The sequence below is a fragment of the Lygodium microphyllum genome, chromosome 12, assembly GCF_053477565.2.
Source record: "Lygodium microphyllum isolate KBCC chromosome 12, Lygodium_microphyllum_v1.1.10, whole genome shotgun sequence".
In the NCBI taxonomy this organism is placed as follows: Eukaryota; Viridiplantae; Streptophyta; class Polypodiopsida; order Schizaeales; family Lygodiaceae; genus Lygodium; species Lygodium microphyllum.
Genome location: NC_141146.1, coordinates 69,868,667 through 69,893,504, shown reverse-complemented (window position 1 = coordinate 69,893,504; position 24,838 = coordinate 69,868,667). Strand labels below are relative to the sequence as shown.

General features: G+C 45.8%; 1 protein-coding gene across 4 annotated transcripts in view; it reads left to right on the top strand.

Annotated features, from left to right (window-relative positions):
* The window catches only part of PWD (chloroplastidic phosphoglucan, water dikinase (ATGWD3)), a 95,111-nt gene that overhangs the window by 46,358 nt on the left and 23,915 nt on the right, over positions 1-24,838 (top strand). For 3 of the 4 annotated variants that reach the window (XM_087689599.1, XM_087689598.1, XM_087689601.1), the window contains 7 exons: positions 184-236; positions 949-1,157; positions 3,564-3,682; positions 4,185-4,255; positions 20,538-20,655; positions 20,751-20,837; positions 20,928-21,014. In XM_087689599.1, coding sequence (XP_087545725.1) covers positions 184-236; positions 949-1,157; positions 3,564-3,682; positions 4,185-4,255; positions 20,538-20,655; positions 20,751-20,837; positions 20,928-21,014 — 744 coding nt within the window. The remainder of the gene's footprint in view (positions 1-183; positions 237-948; positions 1,158-3,563; positions 3,683-4,184; positions 4,256-20,537; positions 20,656-20,750; positions 20,838-20,927; positions 21,015-24,838) is intronic. The other variant, XM_087689600.1, reaches the window with a different exon arrangement.

Here is a 24,838-nt window from a genome sequence, read left to right as displayed (position 1 = left end):
CAGTGGCATGCTCATTGCTTTTTCTGATCTCTGTGTGCTTTGGCACTATTTACAGCTTGTTGTCTTCCTAACTTCTGGTTAACTTCTACTTGTAGAAATATAGATCATGCATGCAATAGCTTTTGACTGTTTGTTTGTTGTTGCCATCTTACATGTTATATGTTGATGGGTTTTTTTTAATAGTGGCGACTGTGCGAGATTGGTCTGGAGGATTACTCCTTTGTGCTCTTAAGCAGGTTTTTTTCCTATCTCTGTGCTTTCTGTAATGAGCATATTGGAAAGCCTATCATGATGACTTCTATTTCACAGACAGGATATTATGATGCTTCTCCTTGAATCTCATCTTTCTGATATAGCTTGCTAGATAGGCTTTACTTGTATCATAGAAGTTGCCTTAATGTAGGCTGTCTCTTTTAAAAGATTGTGTAAAGCCAGTACCAAAGTCCTGGGTGAGTAAAATATCTTGCACTGTGATCATCTGTACACATAGCTATTTTTGGAAACAATCCTGGGATTCATTAACATTGACTGTCTTCACCCTAAATGCATTGATTCTGAATGTTGAAGAGTCCTGCTTTTCTGCTAACAAACAATTTTGGCTTCAGAATCGACCAATAATCCTGTAGGTAAGCTGATTTATTTTAGTCCTGGCTTCGGCAACAAAGAGGATCCAGAACTTTCACTATTTCCATACAATCAATTTATCTACTGACCTGCCTCTCGTTAAATGTTTGTGGCTTATTTAATTAACTGTACTACAAGTTTACAGCAACTTGTATGGGCTGATTTTAGAAAAAGCCTGCATGCACAATCACCACATCCATTTACACCTGTTTAGGTTTTAAATCATGGCCTGGTGTGTGGAACTACAATATTGTGAAATGGCAGTAGAGTTATTCCTGCAAAGTGCAAGTTCTCTTTGGTGATTTTTTACTTCCTTTATTGTAGGTTTATCAACATAGTTAATTCACTGGGAGGACCCATGATGCTGGCAAATGAAGCAAGGTCAAAAAATGTTAGGAAGTGGAGCCATCCTTTAGGTGCACTAGTCCTTGGAATTCGCCAATTAGGAATCTCTGGTTGGAAGCAAGCAGAATGCATGGCAATCGAAAATGAGATTTTGGCCTGGGAGTCACATGGAATGGCTGAGAAAGAAGGTCTGTTCTTTTCTTCTCATTTTGGTCCCTAAGTTTGTCAATTATGTTTATGGAAACTCAGTAAAGTCCAACTCGTTCTTTCTATTTCAGGCTTCTATAAGACATTCGATGTAGATAGGTGAAAGGGACGAACTACAGTTCTCAGTGGTCTATGTCTTTCTATCCTATCCTATAAGGAAATGTGCAAATATCTTTTGTGTCCTCATGCTGATCTAGAGAGCAGTTTTCTTGCTCATTCGTTAGGCTAAGTAGAAGAGGATCATTGTAAAGCATGATGTCCTCTATGAAGCTGGATCAGCGTTCTACGCTTACAGTGCAGTTACAGGATAATTTGCAAAAACTTGAAAGCATTAGGGTTTCTCTGTACAGATTCGGGTTTGTTGTACACGTCATTGTTATGAATTAAAAACCCATATCCTAACTATGTAGAGATATAGTGGGTGGTGTGAAGTATGAATTGTCATGCATCACAATTTGAAGTGTCATACTAAGAGGTTCTCATGTGAGGCCCACATTGTTGACTCACATATGTCTCATGTGAAGAGTATCGTGTGGTAGAATGTGTTACTTGAGGCAATATATTCGCAATAGCCATGTTCAATTAGTAGTTCTTTGCAAAATCCCACCCATGCCCCAGGCGGCCCTTTCAACATGATAATTATCACCAGGGAAAAAGAGTCAGATGTTCAATCAGCCCTAAATTGGCTAGCATGTAGACTTTGTTTAGAAATTCATAGAGATCTAAAGTGTAGGCAACTAGATGTTCAGATACCTTTGACCACCTTTGTCCATCTGACTAGTATCTAATTTTTTATAAACCTGCCCCCATAATTGAAAGTTGCCACATAATCTATGTTTAAATTCTGCGAGCACGAGCCTGATGCCTGAAGGTGTATTGTGTCATTCAGATATGCCAAACACCCAAACCAATGAAGGAAATGTAAATTGTTGGGTATCTATCTTCCAAATGCCACAAACCCTACCAAAGATCCAATTATTGTATTGATGGGAGTAATGCCTTTGAGACTTGGAATATATACTCTCAAACCTTGTAAGTGACCTGAATCCAGAAGGATCCATTGTCCATGAGCCTTTTGCTCTATCTGATCAGCAGTAGGAAATCTTCTGATCAGAGGGGCCAATGGGCTGGCATTGGGCAGGCCCATATTGTTAAGCATCATCTAGCTCCTTACCAACACTAGGAGGTCATTGTGATCAGCCTCTACTACAAAAACATGATGCTGATTTTGAACTTCCAAATCACTTTAGGGGGTTGGTTGACCCATTTTTAGCATGGGAAAATAATATCATTGTCACAACTCAGAGTTTTATCTTGCTTAGTCTTGGCCTCTCAACATTGGTACGTGGGCTTGGATGACATTTCATGTAACCAGGAAATAGTAAAATTGCACAGTTACTACCTCAATGCTGTATTCGGTTTGCCTGGTTTCTTGCTGTTTTATGTTTGAAGGGCAAAACTGATGAAAGCAATCATTGCTTTGTGCTGAAATTTAAATGTTTTCAAGCTGGATATTTGCAATCATTGTGGTTCAAGATTGATGTGAATGAGCCACTTGGTTGATCTTTCTCTTGATCATTTAGAATTTTGGCTAATTACTGAAATGGGTATTAAGATGAATGATAAGCTGAGGTAATTTCACTGTGGCACTATTTCTAAAGGGCACCAATAAAATATCTCGTGCTTCCAAGTTGTAGGCTTGTTACAATGCTTCTGATTTCTGTGTACCATTCTTCTGCAAATTGGGCAAAGAAAAAGAGGCCTCTTGCTTGCCAGAGTTATTTGGCCACTGTTAAAAGGAAGAGCCAAGCAAAAGTAGATGCTTATAATTATGCAAGTTTTAAGGAAACCATAAATCTTTTGGAGGTGAAATGTTCTGTGAATAACGATGCCTTCTGTTCAGAAAGAATTAAGTAGCAAGGTCATCTCAGACTTCAGATATCATTTAATAAAGACTTTATTATTGTGTTCACTATCAAATTTCATAGCCCTATGATCTGGGATCCCATTTTGCTTTATTATGAGTATATGCCAAATTCTAGGCTAAGTTCAATAAGAGAGCAACACTTTGGACATTTCATTTATTTTGAAATTAATGTATTTGAATAACTAAGCAGCATCCCTTTCAAAATAGTTTGTACATCACAATTGCAAATTCACTACAGTAGCATTAGGTGGAGTAGGTTATTTTTTCGTTGGTCACAACACATCCCTTTCTGTCCTTATGCCTCGTGATGCCAGCTATCCTTGATTTACTTTGTTGGAGATGGAGTTGCAATGCTAAACTACTTTCTTTGGTTTCTCTTAGAATGTCTGTGTATAATGCATAAATTAATAGATGGAAAGCTTTTTCGCAAAAACAGATTATGTGACTTGCATGTTGGTAGGAAATGAAGATGGCACACGAATTTGGGCACTCAGGCTGAAAGCAACTCTTGAGAGAGCTAGAAGGCTATGCGAAGTATTCTCTGATTTGCTCTTGCAAATGTACCCAAAAACTGTGGAGGTACCCCTCTCTCTCTTTCTGTAGTCATGTTAAAAGTTATTTTGAAAGATAGAAACATGACTGCTGGTTCTATGGTTCTTAATAAATCAATGCAATCTTCAGATCTTTACCATGAAACATATATATGTCATCACTTCTGAATCTTGAATATGAGTAAAGAAAAAGGTATTGTTTATTAATCCAGTGGATGATTGTCCTGCTTAAATGAGGCTGAGTCCATTTCTGAACCTGATAGAGCTAGATGACATGCTCATTATGAATTTCTACTTTTATATAAAGCAAAGCTAAAAAGCTAGCATCAGCGTTCTATGCATTAGTTGACTTGAATCAAAATCCAATTTTGACCTTCTTTACCTGTAAGAAGACAAGTATTGATGGCCTATTTGTATTGCATAGTAGAGGAGAGGGAGAAATTTTTGTGGCATTATGATGTATGTTTTTATGTCCTTATGGGGATGTATGTTTTTGTTTCCTTATGGGGAGGGGGTTTGTGTCTTTTCAGAAGCTAGGAAAAGCTTTTGGTATTCCAGAAAACACCATTAGAACCTATACTGAAGCAGAAATACGTGCAAGGTAAACTTTTGTTTCTTGTGATGCCCTTTCTTTGAGAAGATTTTGAAAGATCATGATATAGCTCATAGATTCCAAGAGGAATAATTTGATACTTCTATCGCATAATAGCTTCAGCATATCATTATTAGTTTGTTTATTTGTGTTTGGGGTTGGCCTAATTTAATGTGGTTGTTTACCTTATGAATTTTTTATGATGGACATGAAATCTCTTATAATAAGCAGCTATGATTTCTCCTTTGGGGAAAGTACACAGGCTTCTTTACTTCTAAAAACTGTATTTAGATACTATGTATAGACAGTTTTGAAACCATAGTCTTACCTTCCATCTCTCTCTCTCTGTGAAGAAGCTTAAATTAAGTAAGAGTATTTACATCAGGCTTTCTGGCCAGCCAAAGAAAATCCCAGCAATCACAAGTGAAGGCAAAGGCCACCGAAACACAGTGCACCAATATCATGTGGGGGACACATGGAGCAGCCACTTTAGGGAACACCAGGTCCGCCGAAACTATGGAAGGAATCTGCCATAACAGCAATCCTTAAACATGTGCCATGTGACCACGAATACCTGAGGCCGAAAAAGGCATTACATGTGCACCAAATGTGTCAGAGAGGAGTCCATCTGATTAAAGGGAAGAGACCAGGATGATCTGGCTGCAAAGTGCTCTCTCTCCTTTCCACCACATGCCAAGGCGCCCCCCACCCCCCCCAGCGGGCCAGAATTCCAGTGTACTTCCTATATGTGTATATGCTGTGACTTCTTTGAAGCTGCCTATCATACATCCACTTCGTTGCTATTTTCTAATAGGTCATGGCATCTGGTGTTATTTTGTAGTCTGTAAGTTAGAGCCTGACATACTTTTCAACAAAAGGATGAAGGCTAAAACTGTAAAGTTACCATTTAACACCATTGTAATCACAAAAAGGATTAGATGGCAGTTTCTATTATCTTTCAGAATACTTGTATTTTCTTGTGATTATTTGCACAAATGGAACAGTTGATCTTCATGAATGGAGGCCACCTCCTGAAGGATATACAGCTGCAGCCAGCTCTCAGAGGACAGATGCATGCAGATGCAATGGAACCCTTTCGACACAAGGAACTTGACCAATATGACCATAAATGGCTATAGCTGCATTCAATATAGGAGCATTTCCTGTTCTCCAGATGTACCTTAGTCCAGTTCACTAAATGAAACAGATAGGGGTGTTCTGCCTGCAAATTGGCACTTGATGGTGTCTTAGCCAAACCCACACGTGGCTGCTGGTACATCATGTGTGACAGATGTCCATGCTTTGGAGGAGATTCAAGCCAATAGACATGAAAGACAAAATGACGATCCCAAGTTGTACAAACAACACATCTATAATGTGCAATTTCACAATATCACAACATGTTTCTGCTAAAAAGGCCACCTATCAAGGCCAACAAAGACTGTGGTAGGGAATGTTTGATTTCCACTGTCAAAGCAATCTGTCCCGTCACTTAGCATGACTACTCTCCATGGATAGACCTTATTTGCTTGTTTTGTAACACATTTCTTGTCTTCCACTCATGAGCAAGGCACTTAAAAAAATCTTTAGGACACAAAATCCAATCTAGCCATGTAGGGAACCCTTATTTTTGGGCCATGGCATCTATTTGTGGAACAAAATAATCCTTTGTTGAAAATCCAAAAAGCATACTTGAAGCTTCCAAAGTATCTATTGATGCCTTGGAGTTCATCTTTGCCTTATTGTTCTATGGATCATCCTTGTTTTAATTGAAGTGGCCATTCTAATGCCATGCAAAAGGATGACCCTATGTCCATCCACTTGCTTTCCAGCCAAGGCACCAGTCATCTTTAGGTTTCTAATTAAGAGCCTTAAAAAAACTATAGAAAAACAATCCTTTCAAACATAGCTATTCGAAAACAACATTGTGCAGCTTGTATAGCTTGTCCCCCTTCTGGACAAATAACCAACCATAGGATACCTTCAACCTTTTGGAATTCACCCTGCCCTTATCTTCTAGAATCAGGCCTTTTGATGCTCATACATCTGGTTTACGGAGGATGGACATCCTCCATGTGCTGGGGTTCACTCATGAACGGAGCCTCAAGGGAAGGCATGTCATGTGAAGCCATGATGGTTAGAGACACTAGTGGTATTGAGGAGGTAGAAAGAAAGAAAGATATATTAACGTCTACATAAGGCCAATGTGGCCTATGAGACAAAATCTAGAGTACATCCATGTCTAATGTCATCTCATCAGCAAGGTAAAGATAACATTACAAATAAGTGGGCGGCCTATGAAACAATACTGAAAATAACTATACAATGGGACTATACTAGGGTTGAACCATGTGTAGTGTTGTTCCATCGATAGAAAAGAAAAGGAAAGGAAAGGAGAACCAGATCTGATAGAACCATGTACAAAGGTGTGGTGGAAACTATGGGCTGTAGCTGATCTCAAGATCTACACATGAACTCAGCTATGATGCGGTCCCTAGCTGCTTCACTAATATGCTTGGTGGTGAGTCTTCGGTGTCTCGTGATAATGGCTCTAATCCAACAGTGGTGTGGCCTCCTCAGACATGGTCCTGGTAGACAAGGTCTCGTGCTCGACGAAGGGAAATGGCTCGATCCAATGTGACTCCACGGTGTGGCCTGTAAGGTGTCTAGCGGGGTGGCTCTGTCTTTGCTAGGTTGGTAGTGTCAGTAGGGTTGGCTTTGTAGAACAAGTATGTCACTACTCTCTGTGTGTGTCCCTCTGGGTGAGCTGGCCTCTTGTCTCACAGTAGTGCAGTTCGGTGCCTCTTGAGCTCAAGGAGGAAAAGACCTAGGCATCTCTGGTCCTCGTACTCCATGATGTGATGAAGGGGTCCAAATCCATCACGGAAGAGGTAGTGGTACCGTCCTCGTATGTCAGAGTATATTGTGCATCTGCATATGTAGTGCTCCTTTGTCTCAGGCTCTTGACCACAAAGCTAGCAAGTCCTATCCTCTGCTAGGGTATTTGTCCATCTGCCTGTCTCCATCTGAAGCCTATGTGAGGAGGTGCGAATCTGTCCGATAGCAACCCGTACACTATGGGAGAGATGCGTGTCCATATATGCTAGCCGAATAGTGAAACCATCATCAGAGAGACACAAGAAATGAATCCTGGAGAACTCCATCCTCGATCCTAGAGGGAGTGGTGGATGGATCCATGTCCTTGCTGTCTCAATCCTCAAGATATCAGCTCTGATCACTTGGTTCAACCCTGATCGGCTAAGAGAAAGTGTAGGGCAGTCAAGGCTATAATCCAAAGGTGGAAGATGGTCAATATCCAAACCATGTAGGCTCATCCAAATAGCCATCCGTGAAAACCAATAGTTCTTCTCGCCTCCTGCTGCTAGTTGTCTAGATGAGGTTAGTGCTAATCTAGAGTATCTGTGGCATGGAAGTTCCCAGTCTGTGCCAAAAGGTCACTGCCTTGAAGAGTGCCTCCGTAACTATAGATGTTGCCCCTAGCTTTGCTCAGACAATGGGATGTGGGGTGGAGGGCTTACTCCTAATCATGCATGCTATCATCATGATCAATGGCCTTTCCATGCTATCCCAACCATCATAATTATCCCTCTCTACTCCAATCTGATCAGTGAGTGGGCTAAGACGCCTGTGGTACAAGCTGCAACCCCATACCTTTGCTCCATATAGTAATGTAGGTGTGACTAGGGTGTCAAACAACCAGAGTTTGGTGCGGGGCTCTTGGAACTGTATGTGAGCACATTGACTCTTGAGTGCCCCTAGTGCTGCGTATCCACGTGCCAGACGTGCCTCTGATGCCCCTCTCAACGAAAAACGTAGAGAGAGAGTGAAAGAATGGGCAAAATAGAGAGAGCGAGAGAGGAAGAGTTCCTAATGAGAGAAATCCAAGAGAGAGTAGATGAGAGAAAACAACAAATTTGTAGGTTGCAATTATGGCAAAGTGTGGCTGGGCTAGGCTGTATTAAATGGAGATCTAGGTGGCTTCTTCTTTTTGAAAAAGTTGGATGGTGTTAGTTAGGAGCTGCTCAGAACCTTAATGCCTCAGCGAGGCATAAATGACTTGCCTCCTTGTAAACCACCTTGTGGCCCTCATGTGATTGAAGGAAGTGGTCATTATGGAGTGTACCACATGGGGAAGCTTGCCAGCAAAGTTCGTATCTTTGTGATCTTTCTAATTGGGACTGCCCTTGCATAGCATTGACCACCATCTGATTGACCACCCGCCCTATGATCTGCCCATCAATAAGTGCAGCACCATGGTCACAATCAAACATTCATCTCTGTCTTAAACATTCAAGTTCTCTCTCTTTGACCTTTTCTTCTTTCTTCACGGCCTTCTTCTTGACTTTCGTTCCACTTTCTCTCTCCCTCACAACTTCCACACATTCTCTCACCCCAGCACCACTAATCCACATTAACATTTAACCATAACATCAATACTAGTACCGATGTTAACAATAACATAATCTAATAATGTTACTGACATTAATATTAATATTGATATTAAAAATTTTCTTTAATGCTTACCAACATGTTTGAGTCTTCTGGTTCTAGACAATAGTTTGCCATGCCCTTGGAGTGGTAGCTCCATAGGCCCTAGCTGTTGACAACATTGAAAGACTTATGCAAAAGCATTGCTCTATGCTATCCTGAGTACAATAACTGAACAAGGAATGTATCTTGTCATACCCCCCACCTGCAACATATGCTCCCATGTACACCCCTCTTGCTAGTAGTATTCCATAGTGCTCTATATGAGACAAAAGTGTACCTGTCATGCATAGATTGTGACAATTTTGCGAGCAAACAATGGTTTTGTGCATTTCATTGTTTCACGTGCTAGATAATAGGTTTTGCATATAAGACATGACACAAGCTGTATCCGTGACATAAAACATAGAGGGAATGGACATCAGACTTACCTCTTAGCCATAGAGCCGAATGGGCTTACCTGCAAGCTTGGGAGCTTGTAATGTTTTGGGCCACTACCATGTCCCAAGAGCTGGTGCCCCATACCACTAGCCTACACTATCCTAGTGAATGGATGCATTGGCAACGGGCCCGAGGTTTGAGAGTGGTGATCACACTATGATGTGCATGCACTATGGGGCCTTTAGTCCGATAAATAGGACTTGAATGCCCAACCCTAATGTGTCCCCAGTGCATTCGCACTAGGTCACTTTAATGACCACTATGACCAATGCTGCTAGCGCCCATCTAGATATCCAAGGAGATAACACCTGAAATACAGCAATTTAGCCACTAGGGATGAAGTTGGTCTTCTATCAAGACCATTTCTCCATTGCATAGATGACAAGATTATCATATTTTATTTTATTTTTTGCAAGTAAAATGTGGCTGATTATATTACTCAAAAATCTGATTACAATAGAATGCTCATGCTCAACAGACTAGCTGGAGCTGATGCAAAGTCACCAATACATCATGTATACAAGCCTCTCAAGGCGGTCTGGGGGGGATGGGGGCAAGAAGCCATGGGGGGGGGGTATATCGCCAATTGGGGCTGCCTGCCTGCATCACAAAGAACAGACCTTGGCCGCCCCAAGTATGCATGAAGTGACCACGGAGTTCCTGACGAGCCTTGGACTCGACCTGCACCTGATCCCATCGGCCGCGGAGGGAGTGGATGATGGAGGTCCAGAGCTCTGCTAAGGTCACATGTGCTGAAAGTCTCTCTCCGCCGAAAGCCTCCTGACACCGCGCCTTCTATATATGCCATCCAGTAAGACTCCCTATGATCTCCCATACCTTTGAGTGGTCTGCTATGGGCTCTAGTACCTGGCGGATGGGTAGAGCCTCCAGACCGACCACTGCGCATTACCCTGCCTCAATCATGAATATCGTGTCCTGCATCTCGGCCTCATACAAAAGGTGACGGCCCTGGCTGACTGCCTGCCAGCAGAAAACTCCCCATGAGATACACCTAAGGCTAGGTGCTATACGGCGAAGGATGCGGCATGCTCCTCTCCACACGAGCTGTGCCTCCTCACATGACCAAATGCAGTGCTTTGGGGTTTCCAAAGGCTGCTGTGTGCAGCACTTACAATCTCCCTCCTACTGCATCTAGGCAAGCCAACTTCCCACCTCCAAGCCTCCATGTGCCACTAGCCATAAAAAGTACAACATCCTCCTCGGCCTCCAACTATTCCATAGGCGGCGCCAGAAGGTCTGTTAGAAGGGCTCCGTGATGGTATGCTCAGCCCGATGCCTGCTGCGTGATGGCACCCAGTCCATATCCTCCTACATCAGTACATGTCTGCCAATCCTGGCAGTGTACTCTAGGAACCTGGGTGGCTTCTTGGCGACTGTAGAGGCCGGCCATAGCCACGCTCCTGGATCCCACTCCACAACTCATCAAGTGGTCTGCCCTCCTAGATCTAGAGGCGCCACTCCCTGAGCTCCTTCCAGAAAACATAGGGGTCCAGTCACCATGTCTTTCCCTAAAGGCCCACCACCCGAATCCTCCCCCACGAAAGGGTGGCAATCCCCTCATCTTGTTGCCCTCTGTCAAGGGCCAGACGTTCCCCCTCCTGAACGGCGAAGAAAGTCCCTTGCGGGGCGCCACCCACTCTACTTGCCACCTGAAGGGGGATGCCTACTGGTGAAAACCTAGCTGCCCATACCTCCCCGGGCTCTATCAGCTGTCATATCGGGGGAGCAAGCCACTCTAGAGGTATTGCTGTGTCTATCTCTCTTCTCTTTAACTCCACTCCTCTCTGGCAGCATGATACTCGCTGCAACACCTCCTCGTCCGCCATCCTGTACACCTCCTGCCATGTCCTGATGGTACGAGCTAGGCCGGCCTCCCACCCAGCCCACTAGATGTGGACGCTCTCACCTATCTGTGCCCCTTCCCGATCTTTGACCTGGGGGTTCCAAATCACCGGTTGACGGTCTAATTTCCTCCTGGCAGCCTTGGGGGCTTTGGATTAGGGCCTTACGAAGGCCTTGCCACACACGGAGTAAGCTGTGAAGGAAAGGTGATCTAGGGGGGGTGATCTGGGCTGACGTGAAGATCCATCTTAGGGACGGCCTCCACTCACCGCCGAGTCTTGGGCTACAATCCTGAAGGCCCTCCTGCAATAAGACCTTCCAGGTCTGGCCGCCTGGTGTGAGATCGTGGACAACTAGCTTGCCCAAGAGGGCCATACTCTGATACTCTGGGTCTATGATCCCAAGCCCTCCCTCTGACCTATGTCGTATGATGGTCACCCACGCCACCTTGGCCCTGGAATCCCTAGAACCATCAGACCCTGACCAAAGGAAATTCTGCACTAGGCGGCGAAGTTGCACTATGTACGATGAGGAGAAGCACCAACACAAGGCGATGTACTAGGCCGTTGCTAGGAGGACTTGGTTAACCACCAGGGCTCGTCCGGCCAGTGAGAGGCAAACTGTGCTCCAGTAGGTTAGTTTCCTCTAAATAGAATCAAGGATAGGAAGAAACTACTAGGCAGGAGTGATGTCGAGTCCCACTTGGAACCCTAGGTATCGGACAGTTTGCCCTCTGCTCACCCATCTAAATCCTAGGTGGATGCCCCACTCCGTGATGGAGTCCAGGTGTGTGAGGAAACCAACCGACTTTCGCTTCCGATGCAAAGCAAAACATGTCAAGAGCCAGCCTCACTCTCTCCATCATCAACTCATTGTCCTCTATGTAGAGGGCTATATCATCTGCATACTCTGAGTCTAACAACTCAGTCTCCTCTCTCACTAGAAGTCGGAGGCCACGTAATCTGCTCACATGTGACCTGAGGAAGTGAGACATCGCCTCTGCGAAGAGTAGGAACAAGTATGGGGCTAGGGGGCGGCCCTGTCGAACCGATCTCTCCAACCGAAACTCCTCCCCTCGCCTTCCGCCTATGAGAACCGTGTTGATGGCCGATCTGTACAGGTCGGAGACCCCACGAATCCAAGCTTGGGGGAATTCCAACCTCACCATGGTGCCCTCTAGGAAATCCCAGTCCACCCTGTCATAAGCTTTCTCGAAATCCAAGAGTAGTGCTACCAGTCTCTGCCCACTGTGTGAGCCCACTCTGTCGCCTCAAAGAAGGTAAATACATTGTCTAGGATGCTCCTATCCTGGACAAAGCCTGTCTGTGTGTCATGGATAATATCTAGAAGCACGAGGCGTAGTCGCCTACCAATCATCTTTGCCAGTGCCTTATAAGCCACTCAATAAGGTGATCTGTCTCCACTGGGAGAGCTCCAACCGGTCTCCCCCTTTGGGGAGAAGACTGATAAGGCCTGTCGAGAGACTCCCTGGCATTTGTCCTGAAGTGAAAATCTCTTGGAAAGCCATTAGTAGGGGATCCTTCACCACTTCCTAGTAGGTAGTGAAGAAGGCCTTAGAGAGGCCATCCTCCCCCGGGCATTTCTGCCCATCCTGTGTATGGAAAGCCTCCTTTAGTTTCTTCTCTGTGAAGGGGCTAGGAGGGAGCGTCCCATCTCCTTTGTAACGAGGGACGGCATGTGATCCCATATTTGCTGTCTACATCTCTGTCCTCTAGTTGAAGTTGTCTCCTGCTGGAAGAGGCACATGTAATAGTCGGTGGCAATCTCCATCACCTCATCTAGGCTAAAAAGGGTCCTCCCATACTGATCCCGAAGGATGCATATTTGCTCTCCTGCGGTGCGGGGCTGGTGCACCTAGAAGAACTCCCTACACATCATGTCCCCCTTCCGTGCCCAGAAGGCTGCTGAGGTGCGGAAAGAGAACTCCGAGCACCTATCCTCTAGGCGAGCAATGGCTGCACGCGTGCGCATCTCCTGTGCGTGGAGGGTGGGATCCCCTTGGTGCCTCCTGTAATAATCTTTGCGTGGTTGCAAGGTCCCGCCAGAGTGCTCTCTCCTCCTCCCCACACTGCTGCCTGGCCTGTATGGCTGCCTCTTGGCAGATTCTGCTGGACTCAGCTAGGACCTTTGCAACCTCTTCTGCTATCCGGTCCCTTCTGTCCCACTCTTTGGTCCAAATCTGCTCTATCTGTCTCGTCACCTCCTCCCTCCTATAGATCGAGTTAGGGATCCGACAGGATCGTGTGTCTAGGGCGGATGTTGGGGGGTCAAGTATCAGGAGCATTGGGCAATGATCGAACAACGTGGTGCCTGCCAATTGCTCAATTTAGCCTCCATGAGAGCCTCCCCACTCTCCCACATAAAACCTTTCCAACTGCTCCAGCAGGACTCCACCTAGCCGCCCATATCCCTAAGAGAAGTCCAACGACTTCTCCCTCCTATGGAAGGCAAGATCTTTCTAGGCATCACGTGCTCCGACTGCAAGCAAAAAGACCTCCCATGCCTCTTGCTCCTCCCCAGCCATACCCTGGTAGTTTCTGCCTTTGCCCTGTTGGTCCTTCAAGGCTTCCAGGTTGTTGAAATCTCCTCCAACAATCTAGGAGTCCACCTCTGGGAGTCCATCTATGATCTCCACCCAGAACCTGCTGCGTGCCCTAACCTCCGTAGGGGCATAGCCATTGAGGACTCCAATACACGAGTCCCCAATATCCAATCTGATCCATAGAACCCTTCTTGCCACTATTGTCCCGTGGTCTCGTACACAGGCAGTGAGACTCGGGCCAAGAGAGGTGCATACGCATCCACTCCTACCGTGGGCACCTATGGTGTGCTCCCAGTAAGTGTGCAAGCTGCCCGGAAGTACCTTCCCAACCCCTTGGGCCTAGGTGGGGGTGAGCTTGCGCTCCTGCAGAAGCAAGATGTCGATCCATCCGGCAAGGGCAGGCTGCAACTCCTACCGAACAATCAACTTCCTAGAACCACGTGCCCCACTGTAGTGGAGACTATTCACATTCCAGGATGCAAGGTGTAAGCTCATGGGGAAACCTGTGACTGACCGAACAGGCATCTGTTCAGTGTGGATGCTGCTGATGAGGAGGAGAAACTGTGAGGCATGCAAGTGCGCTTTGCTGCCGGTCTGGATGGTGAACTCCTGTCCCCCATGGTGACCCTCGGCTGGACCATAGGGGTGATAGATTCTCCAGGTGGTACTATCTATGCATCTATCAGCCATGCTGAGAATCGCACCTTTGTACACTAGTAGAAGTGAGCCGCTTGTGCTAGGGGCCACTCGATCACGTCCCTCGGAGCTCTCCACTGTGGAGGGGCTCGAAAGATAATGCTCACATGTGGGACCTCGGCACCTTCCCACGAGTTAATGTCCATCATGCAACCTGGCCACTGTTGTGCAAACAATGCTAATCCTTCATCTCCCATCCACTGGGAGATGTGATCCGCCACCTGACTCTTCAACTCCTCCTCAATCTGTGTAGTCGTGAGTAAGAGAACTGAAGAAAAAAGGCGTAGTTTGGTCCATCCGGTGGTGCTAGTAGATGGACCTTGCCCCTCCTTGACTTACGAACCACGAAGATCCCCACCTTTAGAGGTAGTGGGAACTCTCCGCGCTCTGCAACTCGCAGGTAGGACCATGGGCCACTGTGGAAGAACTCCTGTGGCAACAGCTATGCTTGTCTCGGGAAGGTGTGGCGGGTGGCAGGGGCGGATGAGCTAGTGACTGTGTGGCAGGGGGAAGACTGTTGGTGCGCGGAGAAGGTAGGTGTGTGTGGCTCATCACCTCCTGTGGGAGGGGGGGGGTGGGTCTGGGGGGACTCACCTGACCTGGGTGGGGGGGGGGGGGGGGGTGGGTGAGGGGACTGTGGGAACAGAGGCGAGGCAGTTTTGTTGTGGAGTGGGACGGACAGGGGGGGCTGTGGAGTGCTTTGCCGGGGGGGGTCACTGGCCCGCCTACACCCTGTCGATGAGGTTGGGTCTGAGGAGCTGGCTGCGCCTCCCCTTGCCATCTCCCTCTCTGACGTCTTTGGACCCGTGTGAAGCTGTCAGCGTCCACATGCGGACCTGTGGGCGGAGTCGCCTTGGCTCCGAAATGCGCACAACCTGCTACCTGATGCCCAAAGTCATGGCAGCACAGGCAGTGCCCTGGTTGCCTAGTCACAATGACTTACTCCCTAAAGGAGTGCCCGCCTGCCTCAATCTCTAAGAACTGTGGGATATTCTTGATCTCTTTCACTGCCACCTGTACCTTTGGGACTCCTGCTACTGTCACTACATCCATGAAAGACGCGGGAAGGATAGTGCGGAAGAGCCGTCCAAAGTCTTCCACCAATTGGCGATACTCAATTGCCAGGCCGGGGAAAAGAAGGGTGATCGGGTGCCGAAGAAATTTGTTGTGGAGTGCAAATGCCTCCATAGTAAAGCCATTGTACCAAGGGACCATGTATATGACCCCCTTCGTGGATGCATATGGTGAACTAGCGAGTAACTCGAGAGCTGCGTATGCCAAGCTGAGCCGGACCATGAAGATCCCTTGGCCCAATAGGACCATCTCCACGATCTGCATTGTGCCGATGCGCAGTGTGGAGTGAAGCCAGTCCCGAAGCTGGGCCTCGGCTGGGGAATATCCTACTACTTGACCATAAATCGTTGTTTCCTTTAGCTCGAGCTCCTTAGCTCGGACGGCTAAGAGCTGCTCCTTAGAGAGGACTACGCGCAAGGTGTTTGGCTGGGAGGCACTCGTTGAGTGCGTTGGTGTCTGACCATAGGTTTCCATTGTGCGTCCCTGCTGGGAACCTACCTATCACGCTGCTGTGCTACCGGAGGGGGGAGTTGCTGCAGAGGGAGGGAGCAACTGGGGGGGGGGGGGGGGGGGGGGCTGGTGGCCAAGGGGGGGGGGGGGGGGGACGGGTGGGCAGGGGTCAGGGCGGGAGGACAACTCCTCAGGCGGGATCAGGCGCCGGGGGGGGGGGGGGGGGGGGGGGGGGGGGCAGGGCAGCGCTGTGTAAGGTGTTGCACAAGGGCGGGGCGGTGCTGTGCAAGGCGTCGTGTAGGGGCGGTGTTGAACAGGGGTGGGGCTGCGCTGTGTAGGGCGGAGGCGGACGAGGGGAGAGACGTCGAACAGGGGCGGGGCGTCGAAACAGGGGCGGGGGGCGTTGTGCAGGGCGGATGCGGACATGGGGAGAGGGGTCGATCAGAGGCGGAGGCGGACGGGGGAGTAGCGGGACAGAGGCAGGGGCGTTGGCACGATAGCGGGGGGTTGGAGCGCAGCGACAAGATTATCATATAGTCAAACTACATGGCCATATATATAATTGTCACATGGTTTGAGATTTATGATTGATTACATCCGCACCTGATGCTTCAAGTTTGGTGTGGAGATAGGGAGATATGGGGCAGCCCCAACAGATTGGACATGCCACCTATGCTATGTAGAGGCTCAAACAAAGGAACAATATATTGCTTATGTGTAGCTGATTATCAGATACAAGGGAGATTTCAATATTCATTGCCTATTACAAGATGGCTTTTGCCTTGTTGACGTGATCATTAGCATGACTCGTAGGGAGTACTGAGCAATGAGCTATTACATACGTCTTCAGACATCTAGCAATACAAGCCTCATTAGACTCCCTTGCCCTTGGGCCTTGACTTGAGAGCATGTCCAAGAGGGGCTATACTAGTTCGAGCATGGGGAATCCCTTGCAATATCAAAGCCATTTCTACGTACCTAGGAGCTAGCCACTACACTAGTCTAATTTGGACACCTTATTCACTATGCTACAACTTTTAAGAGAGACATTATTGAACGATGTCCAGCATATACTAGAGCAACATCCTTTCTTTTCATTTCTTCCCTAGACAGCGATAGGCATTACTTTCATTTTCATTTCCATCTCCATCTCCATCTCCATCTAGTATTAGTTGACGAATGTATGATTCATGGACATGTATGCTAATGTATTTCATTCATGGATATATATGCTTCAGTTCCCATAGCCTATGGGTCATTTTGGCCTTTTGGAGATGTTATCATAGCTCTCTCTCTTTTTTTTTTCGTAAAAGGTAATTGTATTAATTACGAAGAAAGTACAAGATTACATGATTACACGAGTACAAGAGGCACGAGGGCCATAGGCCAACGTGTGGGAAATCCCCGGACTAGGGTACTAAAAAGTTACACCAATCATGGCAAGGACCCAGAGGCAATTGCCAAATGCCAGGAATACAAATCCTCCCGAGGGAGCAAGTCAGAGTGCCTGATGAGATCTAGCTGCCAATGCAAGAGCCCTTTAAGCCTTGCAATATGTCGCGGTACATTAGAAGCCGAATCAAAGAGAAAAGCATTTCGGGTGGTCCAAATGTGCCAGCATCCCCAGTATCTGAAAAAATGGAATAAGATCTTCATATGTAACGGTGGTGGTGTGGGATACTTCGGGCGCACAAAAACCCAATCGAAGGGAGTCAGTGAAGACCCCACCACCGCGTGCCAGATTCGTGACAAGAGTGACCAGATATTCTTGGCGAGCGGGCAAGAAAGAAAACGATGTCGGGCCGATTCCGCCGAAGTGGTGCAGAAGAAGCAAGTGCCATTCGAGATTCGACGCTTGGAAAGGGCCGAGGCAAGAGGAAGACCACCAATCATTACCCACCACAGAAAGACCTTGCATTTGAAAGGTGTCTTGTTCTGCCATCCCTCCATCAGCGTTGCCTGCCACCATGACAGTGATTTCCGCAGGCCCCAAACAGCATTAACTTTCACGCCCAACCATTGGTGATCTTTAATGAGAAGATGATACACCTGATTAGTAGAGGCCTTTTCCAGACTCAACCGGCCTGCAAGGTCCCAGTCCTGCCAAGGGCGATCTATAGCCAGGGCAGGAAAGGGTTGCCTACGCTGAAGTTCCGAGGAAAGCTTCCCCCATAAATCACGGTATCCGCGCGGGATCCTGAAAAGTCTCCTAGCAGTCCGAAATGATGCAAGGACATTGCGAGTGGCAAGGGTAGCATCCGCAATCGAAGTCACACCCAAATGGGCCATGCGGTTAAATCTTGGTCTGAGCTGATGTTTATCTTCCCATGAAAGTAATGTGGATACCGCCAACAATTCCAGCTGAAAAGAATTTGTCTGCACGCGGTCCCCTACAGGATGCCAACGGGCCTTTTGGAGCACCACTTTCCAAGAGCCGACCAAATGCACTAACAAAGAGGAAGAGGGACTGGAGAAACGAGCGTCAGCATTAAGGACATGCCACCATGAGGCTCGAAGCCGTGTGTTACCCTGGCGGAGGCCGCTGTCCTCAAGAAAATAACGGGCTATGATGGTCCACGGGTGATGATCCACACACATGGCACGAAACAGAGACCAACGAAGAGCCAGCATATGAGTTTCTGCATCCAAAATAGCTCCACCACCCATGCGCTTAGGGGTACATGCATGTGACCATGAAATCCAGGAAATGCCTGCCTGCAGTGAATCTTTCTTCCATAGCAAGAAACGAATGGGATGAGTAAGAGCCTTCAAAGTACTGGGCGTCCATGGCAGTAATGGCAGGAAATACGTCAGCATTGGTAGCATAATTGTCTGAGCCACTTTGAGGCAGCTCTCTCTCTCTCTCTCTCTCTCTCTCTCTCTCTCTCTCTCGCTGCTGGAGGAAAAGAAAGCTTGGGAACCCGCAGGGACCAAGCAATCCATACTGCAAAGATGCTGCACATTGTTCAAACACTCATTTTTGTTAATGGAGATGCCTGGTGTGTAAGAGAGGGAGTGAAACGAAAGGTGTGTAAGAGAGATAGTGAAACAAAAGGTTTAAGGTGGCCATTATCACCCAGCACCACCTGCCTCAGACCAAAACACACACACGCATTGGCTTTGTCTTGTTCATTAGGATCCTCCATACCAATAAATTGAGCTTTGGGAGGGGTCTGCTATTCCAACAACCAGTCGATTGCTACTCATCCTTCACCTTCACAAGGCCTCTGACAAGGCTGAATTCTCCTTGAGTGGGTGCCAACCACCCTCAAAAGCCACAGAAGAGGCCAGGATCCTGATCTTACCTGGTACCACCAACAGCTTCTCCCACCACTCCAACTGCTTCATGGAAGATTTTTGACGGGCCTGCTGAAGCCAGTTGAGCAAAATCACTGCCCACGGCTGACTGTCTTATAGACGCTGAAGTTGTTAGAAGATGCCCAGGCTGGAATTCAAATAAAGATTTTGTTTCCGATCAGACTGAAACCTTGGCATAGTCAGGGGAAACGAAGAACTGGTGGGAAGGATATCACTGGATCCACAAAATCCTGAAATCTAGTCATGCAGAGGTTGACCCCTTGCTGAGGGAGGCCTTAGCTATTTTGCAAAGTCAGAAATCTTGTTCTTCGTTTAGAGCTGCTGCCAAGATGCTTGCCTAAGCAATGTAACCAGTCTACTAGCACTTATGTTGTCCCTTTGCAGAGCTGTATTATCTCTTTGATAATTAATATACATACTAGTATTTCCCAAAAAAAAAAGGTTTAAGGCTTTGTAAAGCATGATGTCACCTCTCTTCCACTGTCCAATGAGACTGAGGGGTGCAAAGATAACATAATTATCTAGTCACTTGACCATAATCTGGTCTTCTTGCCACTCTTGGTATTGTTCGAAAGAGAGAAATTGGCAAACTAGTTCTTTCAGCCCAATTAACATTCTATCATTTACCTACAATCCATCTACACTCTGATTCCAACCGTTGGAAACAGTAAATTGTCCTTGCAAGCAACCTTAGAAGGTTCCAAGGATCCAAACAATTTGAAATTTAAGCTGTTAAAAATGTGGCTCTTACCAGAAGAATGTTAGCATTTGCCAGTCCCATGCCATCCTCTTATACTTACCAAATTATACTCTCTTTCAGAGCACCAACAACTAGATAGAGGATGAGAGCTCAGTAAGATATGCGAAGACTGAACACAAGCAGAAGGGATGTATGAAGCGTACATTTAAGAAGCATGTAGCTAATTATGAAGGTAAATTAAACCCTTGTATTATGTTGGAGACAAGGATTGGTTAAACACTTGCCTTATGGATAACCACAGTAATGCCAATAAGATATATTCTATGGGGTCTTGGAACATTGATACCATTGCTCTCAACTTCTGGAAGGTTCCATCCAGCCATTCAGGTGTAACCTCCACATTTTACAAGGTTTAGGCTGATGGCTGATCCTCAAGTGTATGGTTGCTTCTTGAAAGAAGTTTGTGACCTGTTGAGGCCAGGCAGGAAAAGGATATTTAGCTGGCCTCTTACCAAGGATTGAAGTAACAAAAGTAGCAGCACTTGTGTAGGAGTTTGCAAGCAATTTTGACTCAACATAAAAATAAAAGGGAGAAATTTACATATTTATTGATGTTTTTAACGAAGGGCCTTAGGGCTGCTTGATTTGCAGCTAATGAGGATGTTTCTTATATGTAGTGTGGTTTTCCAACTCTCGAAGCTGTGTAGTCTTTTGCTTAAGGCATTGCGAGAAGTTGCTGGTGAAGAGGGTTGGGATCCTTTAGTACCAGGGATAACCATTGGGACATTGGTTGAGGTTTGTTGTTGCTGTTAGTCTCCATCTTAAATGTTCATAATATTATATGACATTGCAGTCAGTTGATTCTTCCAACCCCATTCTTATAATATCAGGTAGACAGGATTCTTCCTGGATCCATGGCCTCTTTTTCCGGTCAACCACTTATTTTACTTGTGAAGGAGGCTGATGGTGATGAAGAGGTGGACCTCATACCTTCTCTTGTCAATTCAGGTACTGATTTGTTTACTTCACGGAATCAACAAGAGCTAAATTGCTTACTTTCATTACAGGTGAAAGCATCAGGTGAGAATGTAAATGGTGTAATCCTGCTCCAAGAACTTCCTCATCTATCCCATTTAGGTGTACGGGCCAGACAGGTAATTACATAAGCTAGTTTTATGAAAACACAGACACCTGGCAGATGATAATGATAAAATGGAATTAGGATTTGTCTGCTTGCATCTTGAAAGCTCGCTATACGGACCTTCCATTCTGTCTAGTACGAGAGCCATGTGTTTTGCATAGTACAAAAGAACAATGCCTTTATAAATCCCAGCCCCCAAAATGAACAAATTCCGTGCCTAAAAAATAAGAAGAATAGGCAAAAAATATCTTTGTTGCATAACATGCTGGTTTTATGTGCAGCAAGTCGGAATATCCTAGTTTGTAATGGAAGTAAAATCATTAGACTATATTGCAGCTACAGTTGACATACTTCTGTCCTCTGCCTAGCTCCACCTGCCTCAACGTATTGCCACCACCTGTCTGCTCCCATACAAGACCTGTGGTTACAACTGTCCTTCTCGTCTTGCTCAACCCATCTTTTGATCAGCCAACAACTCGCTCAGGAGGTCCAAGAGAAGCATTCACAAGGGAAACATTCAGTTTGATGCTGATGCAACCTCATGTTGCACCCTGGCGAAACACCTTGCTTGGAGTTATCTATGAGGAACAACTCCACATGGTTTGGACCACAAATGAGTTGGAGGATCCTACGGTCTTCAGACAGGTTGTGAGCTAGTCACCTTACGAAACACAGCTTCGATTGGCTTCACTCTACCCTTGGCATGGAAATGTCATGCATGCTGCTGGGGTAGGATATCTTCATGGTTCATCTTACCTTTGTGGATGTAGCACAAAAGCTATTTGATAATTCACCTATGGTGTCCATGAAAGGAGTCATTTACATGGTCCCTTAATATAGCGGCTTTATGGTCTCCAGCTTTGGTTTGTATTATAAGTTTGCTTGGTACCTGGTTACCCTCCTCTTTGCAGCCCGTAGTATAGCTGATAAAGGATTTGAGGAGGCATTTCTTGCATCTTTCATAGATGTGATGATAGGTTAGGGGCACTGATGGTATGGGTAGCAGTTGTAGATGTAAAGAGAAGACCCAAAGAGTTGGAGATTGTGGCCGGTAATTCGATTAATCAGTAGATCATCACTACAATGTAGCTTGACCAGTATCTTAGATGCCATGCTTTCACACATTAGGCCATAGAGCACATCCAGTTCTGCCTGCTTAGCAAGAGTCCACTTGTTGGATGGCAAAGTGTAGGGGTGTGTTCACACCCAAACACAATAAAAGGCACAGTGACCCTTTATTCCCAACAACCTCCCACCTAAAGGCAACGTATACTATCCAACCCTCATCATCCGGCAGCAATGAGCAAACCGCTCAGCTGGGAGACCTTTCGTGAGAAGGTCTGTAGGATTATCATCTGTATGTACTCTCACAAGCTCAATGCCTTTTGTTGTCAAGTACATCCCTGATGAAGTGATACTTCAACTGTATGTGGTTTGTCTTTGCATGAAAGATAGGATTCCGTGCTAGCATGATAGCACTTTGACGGTGAGAGTGGAGGATAGGAACCTATGTAATCCCAAGCTCTCTCACCAGACGTGAAAACCATAAGCCTCTTTGTATGCGGCAGCCACATATTCCGCATTTGTAGTAGACAATGCAACACACTTTTGCAGCCTAGATATCCAAGAGATTGCTCCTCCTGTGAACATAAACACATATCCTGAAGTAGATTTCTTGCAGTCAGGATGGCTAGCATAGTCTGCATCCGTGAAACCAACAACAGATGACTTCTGCTTACCAAAGCAGATACACAAATCCTTTGTGCCCTTAATATCTCATGATACCCTTCACTGCTTCCCAATGCTGTTTGCCAGGATATGCCATGTATCTGCTAACTACTCCCACCGCAAATGCAATGTCAGGACGTGTAGCAACCATAGTATGCATCAAGCTACCAACAGCTAAAGCATAAGATATCTTGGCCATTTCAACCTTACCATCAAATGTAGGGCTGTCGTCTGCACTAAGTTTCACATATGGAGGCAATGGTACACTAATAGCTTTCCCCCCCTCCATATCGAAGCGTTGCAAAACTTTCGTAATATACTCCTGCTGTGACAGATAAAGAAGACCCTTTGATCTGTCTCTGAGTATACGCATGCCAAGAATGTGATTTGCCTCACCAAGATCTTTCATATCAAAGCTATTGTGTAGACTTTGCTTCAAGGAGTCCAAGGCATAAACATCCTTGCCTGCAATTAGCATGTCATCCAAATACAGTACCAAGAGAATAAGGCTGCCATCTGCTGCCTTCTTGGTATATAAGCAATGATCAACTTGAGAACAATGAAATCCCTGAGATTGCATGAATATATCAAATTTGTGATACCATTTACGTGGTGCCTGTTTCAGCCCATACAAACTTTTGGTGAGTTTACATACCATGTGTTCTTTTCCCTTTGCAACAAAACCGTCAGGCTGCTGCATATGGATTTCCTCATGCAAATCACCATGTAAGAAGGCGGTTTTTACATCTGTCTGTATGAGTTCCATATCTTGAGATGCAACCAAGCCCAAGATGGTTCGCAAAGTAGTCATTTTGACTACAGGAGAAAAGATTTCATCAAAATCAATTCCATGTTCTTGCTTGTACCCTTTAGTAACCAAGCGTACCTTGTACTTGAGCAAAGAACCAAAAGTGACATTCATTTTGTAAATCCATTTGCAGGGTAGCACTTTTTTCCTTTTGGAAAAAGTACCAAATCCCAAGTGTCATTCTTCATGAGAGATTCCATCTCTAATAGAATTGCTTTTTGCCATTTTTTACTATCCTATCTATCCATTACTTCCTAGAAGCATGACGGTTCACCACAATATGCTAACATGACATAATCGGCCACATAGTTTACTCCAGGAACAAATCTACTTGGTTGTTTTTGCACTCTGGTTGACCTACAAACCCAGTGGTCAATATTTGCTGGTTGTTCAACCTGTAAATCTGCATTAACAGCTTGCTGTTCTGCAGGTACGACTTGCTGTATAACTGGTTTAGGTTGTTCCAGTGCACATGTTCTTACTCAATTTGTGGGACATCATGGGCAAGATCTTATTGATCATTCACAGCATCATTCCCTGCATTTTTAGGAATATTTTCAGCAGGTATTTGCTGTTGTCTAACGGGCATTCTTTGCTGTCCTATTTGTACATCCTCCCGGCATACATACCTTCGGACCTCCTCTTTTCTTTCGGGTTGTTCGTGCATGCGATCTTCTCGGAAGATGACATCATTGCTGCATACTACTTTTATTTTCTCAAGATCCCATAATCTATACCCCATTTCACCTTCATCACCATATCCTAGTAAAAATACATTTACAGGACTTTGGCTCAAGTTTGCTGCGTTCTTCCTTGCGTATGTGCACAAATGCCTCACAGCCAAACACTTTCAAGTATGCATACGTAGGTGGCTTGCTGGACCACACTTCTTGGGGAACTCCACTCCCCCCCGGGCCAAAAACCTGTTTGGTGACTGATTAATGAAGTGTACGACTGTCATAACAGCCTCTGTCCAAAAACCATGGGGTAAAGCAGCATGTGACAGGATTGTATGGACCTTGTCTTGAATGGTCCAATTTATACGCTCTGCAACACCATTTTGGATCGGATTATGAGGAGCAGTAAGCTCCCTCTTAATCCCTTTGCTGTCACAAAAGTCTTGAAAGGCTTTGGACACATATTCCCCACCATTGTCAAAGCAAAGACATTTTAATGTCTTGCTAGTCTGATTTTCAACAAGTGTCAGGAATTTTTTAAATTTATCCAAGGTCTCGTCTTTGCGACGGATTGGATAAACCCAAACTTTGTGTGTGGCATCATCAACAAAGGTAATAAAATAC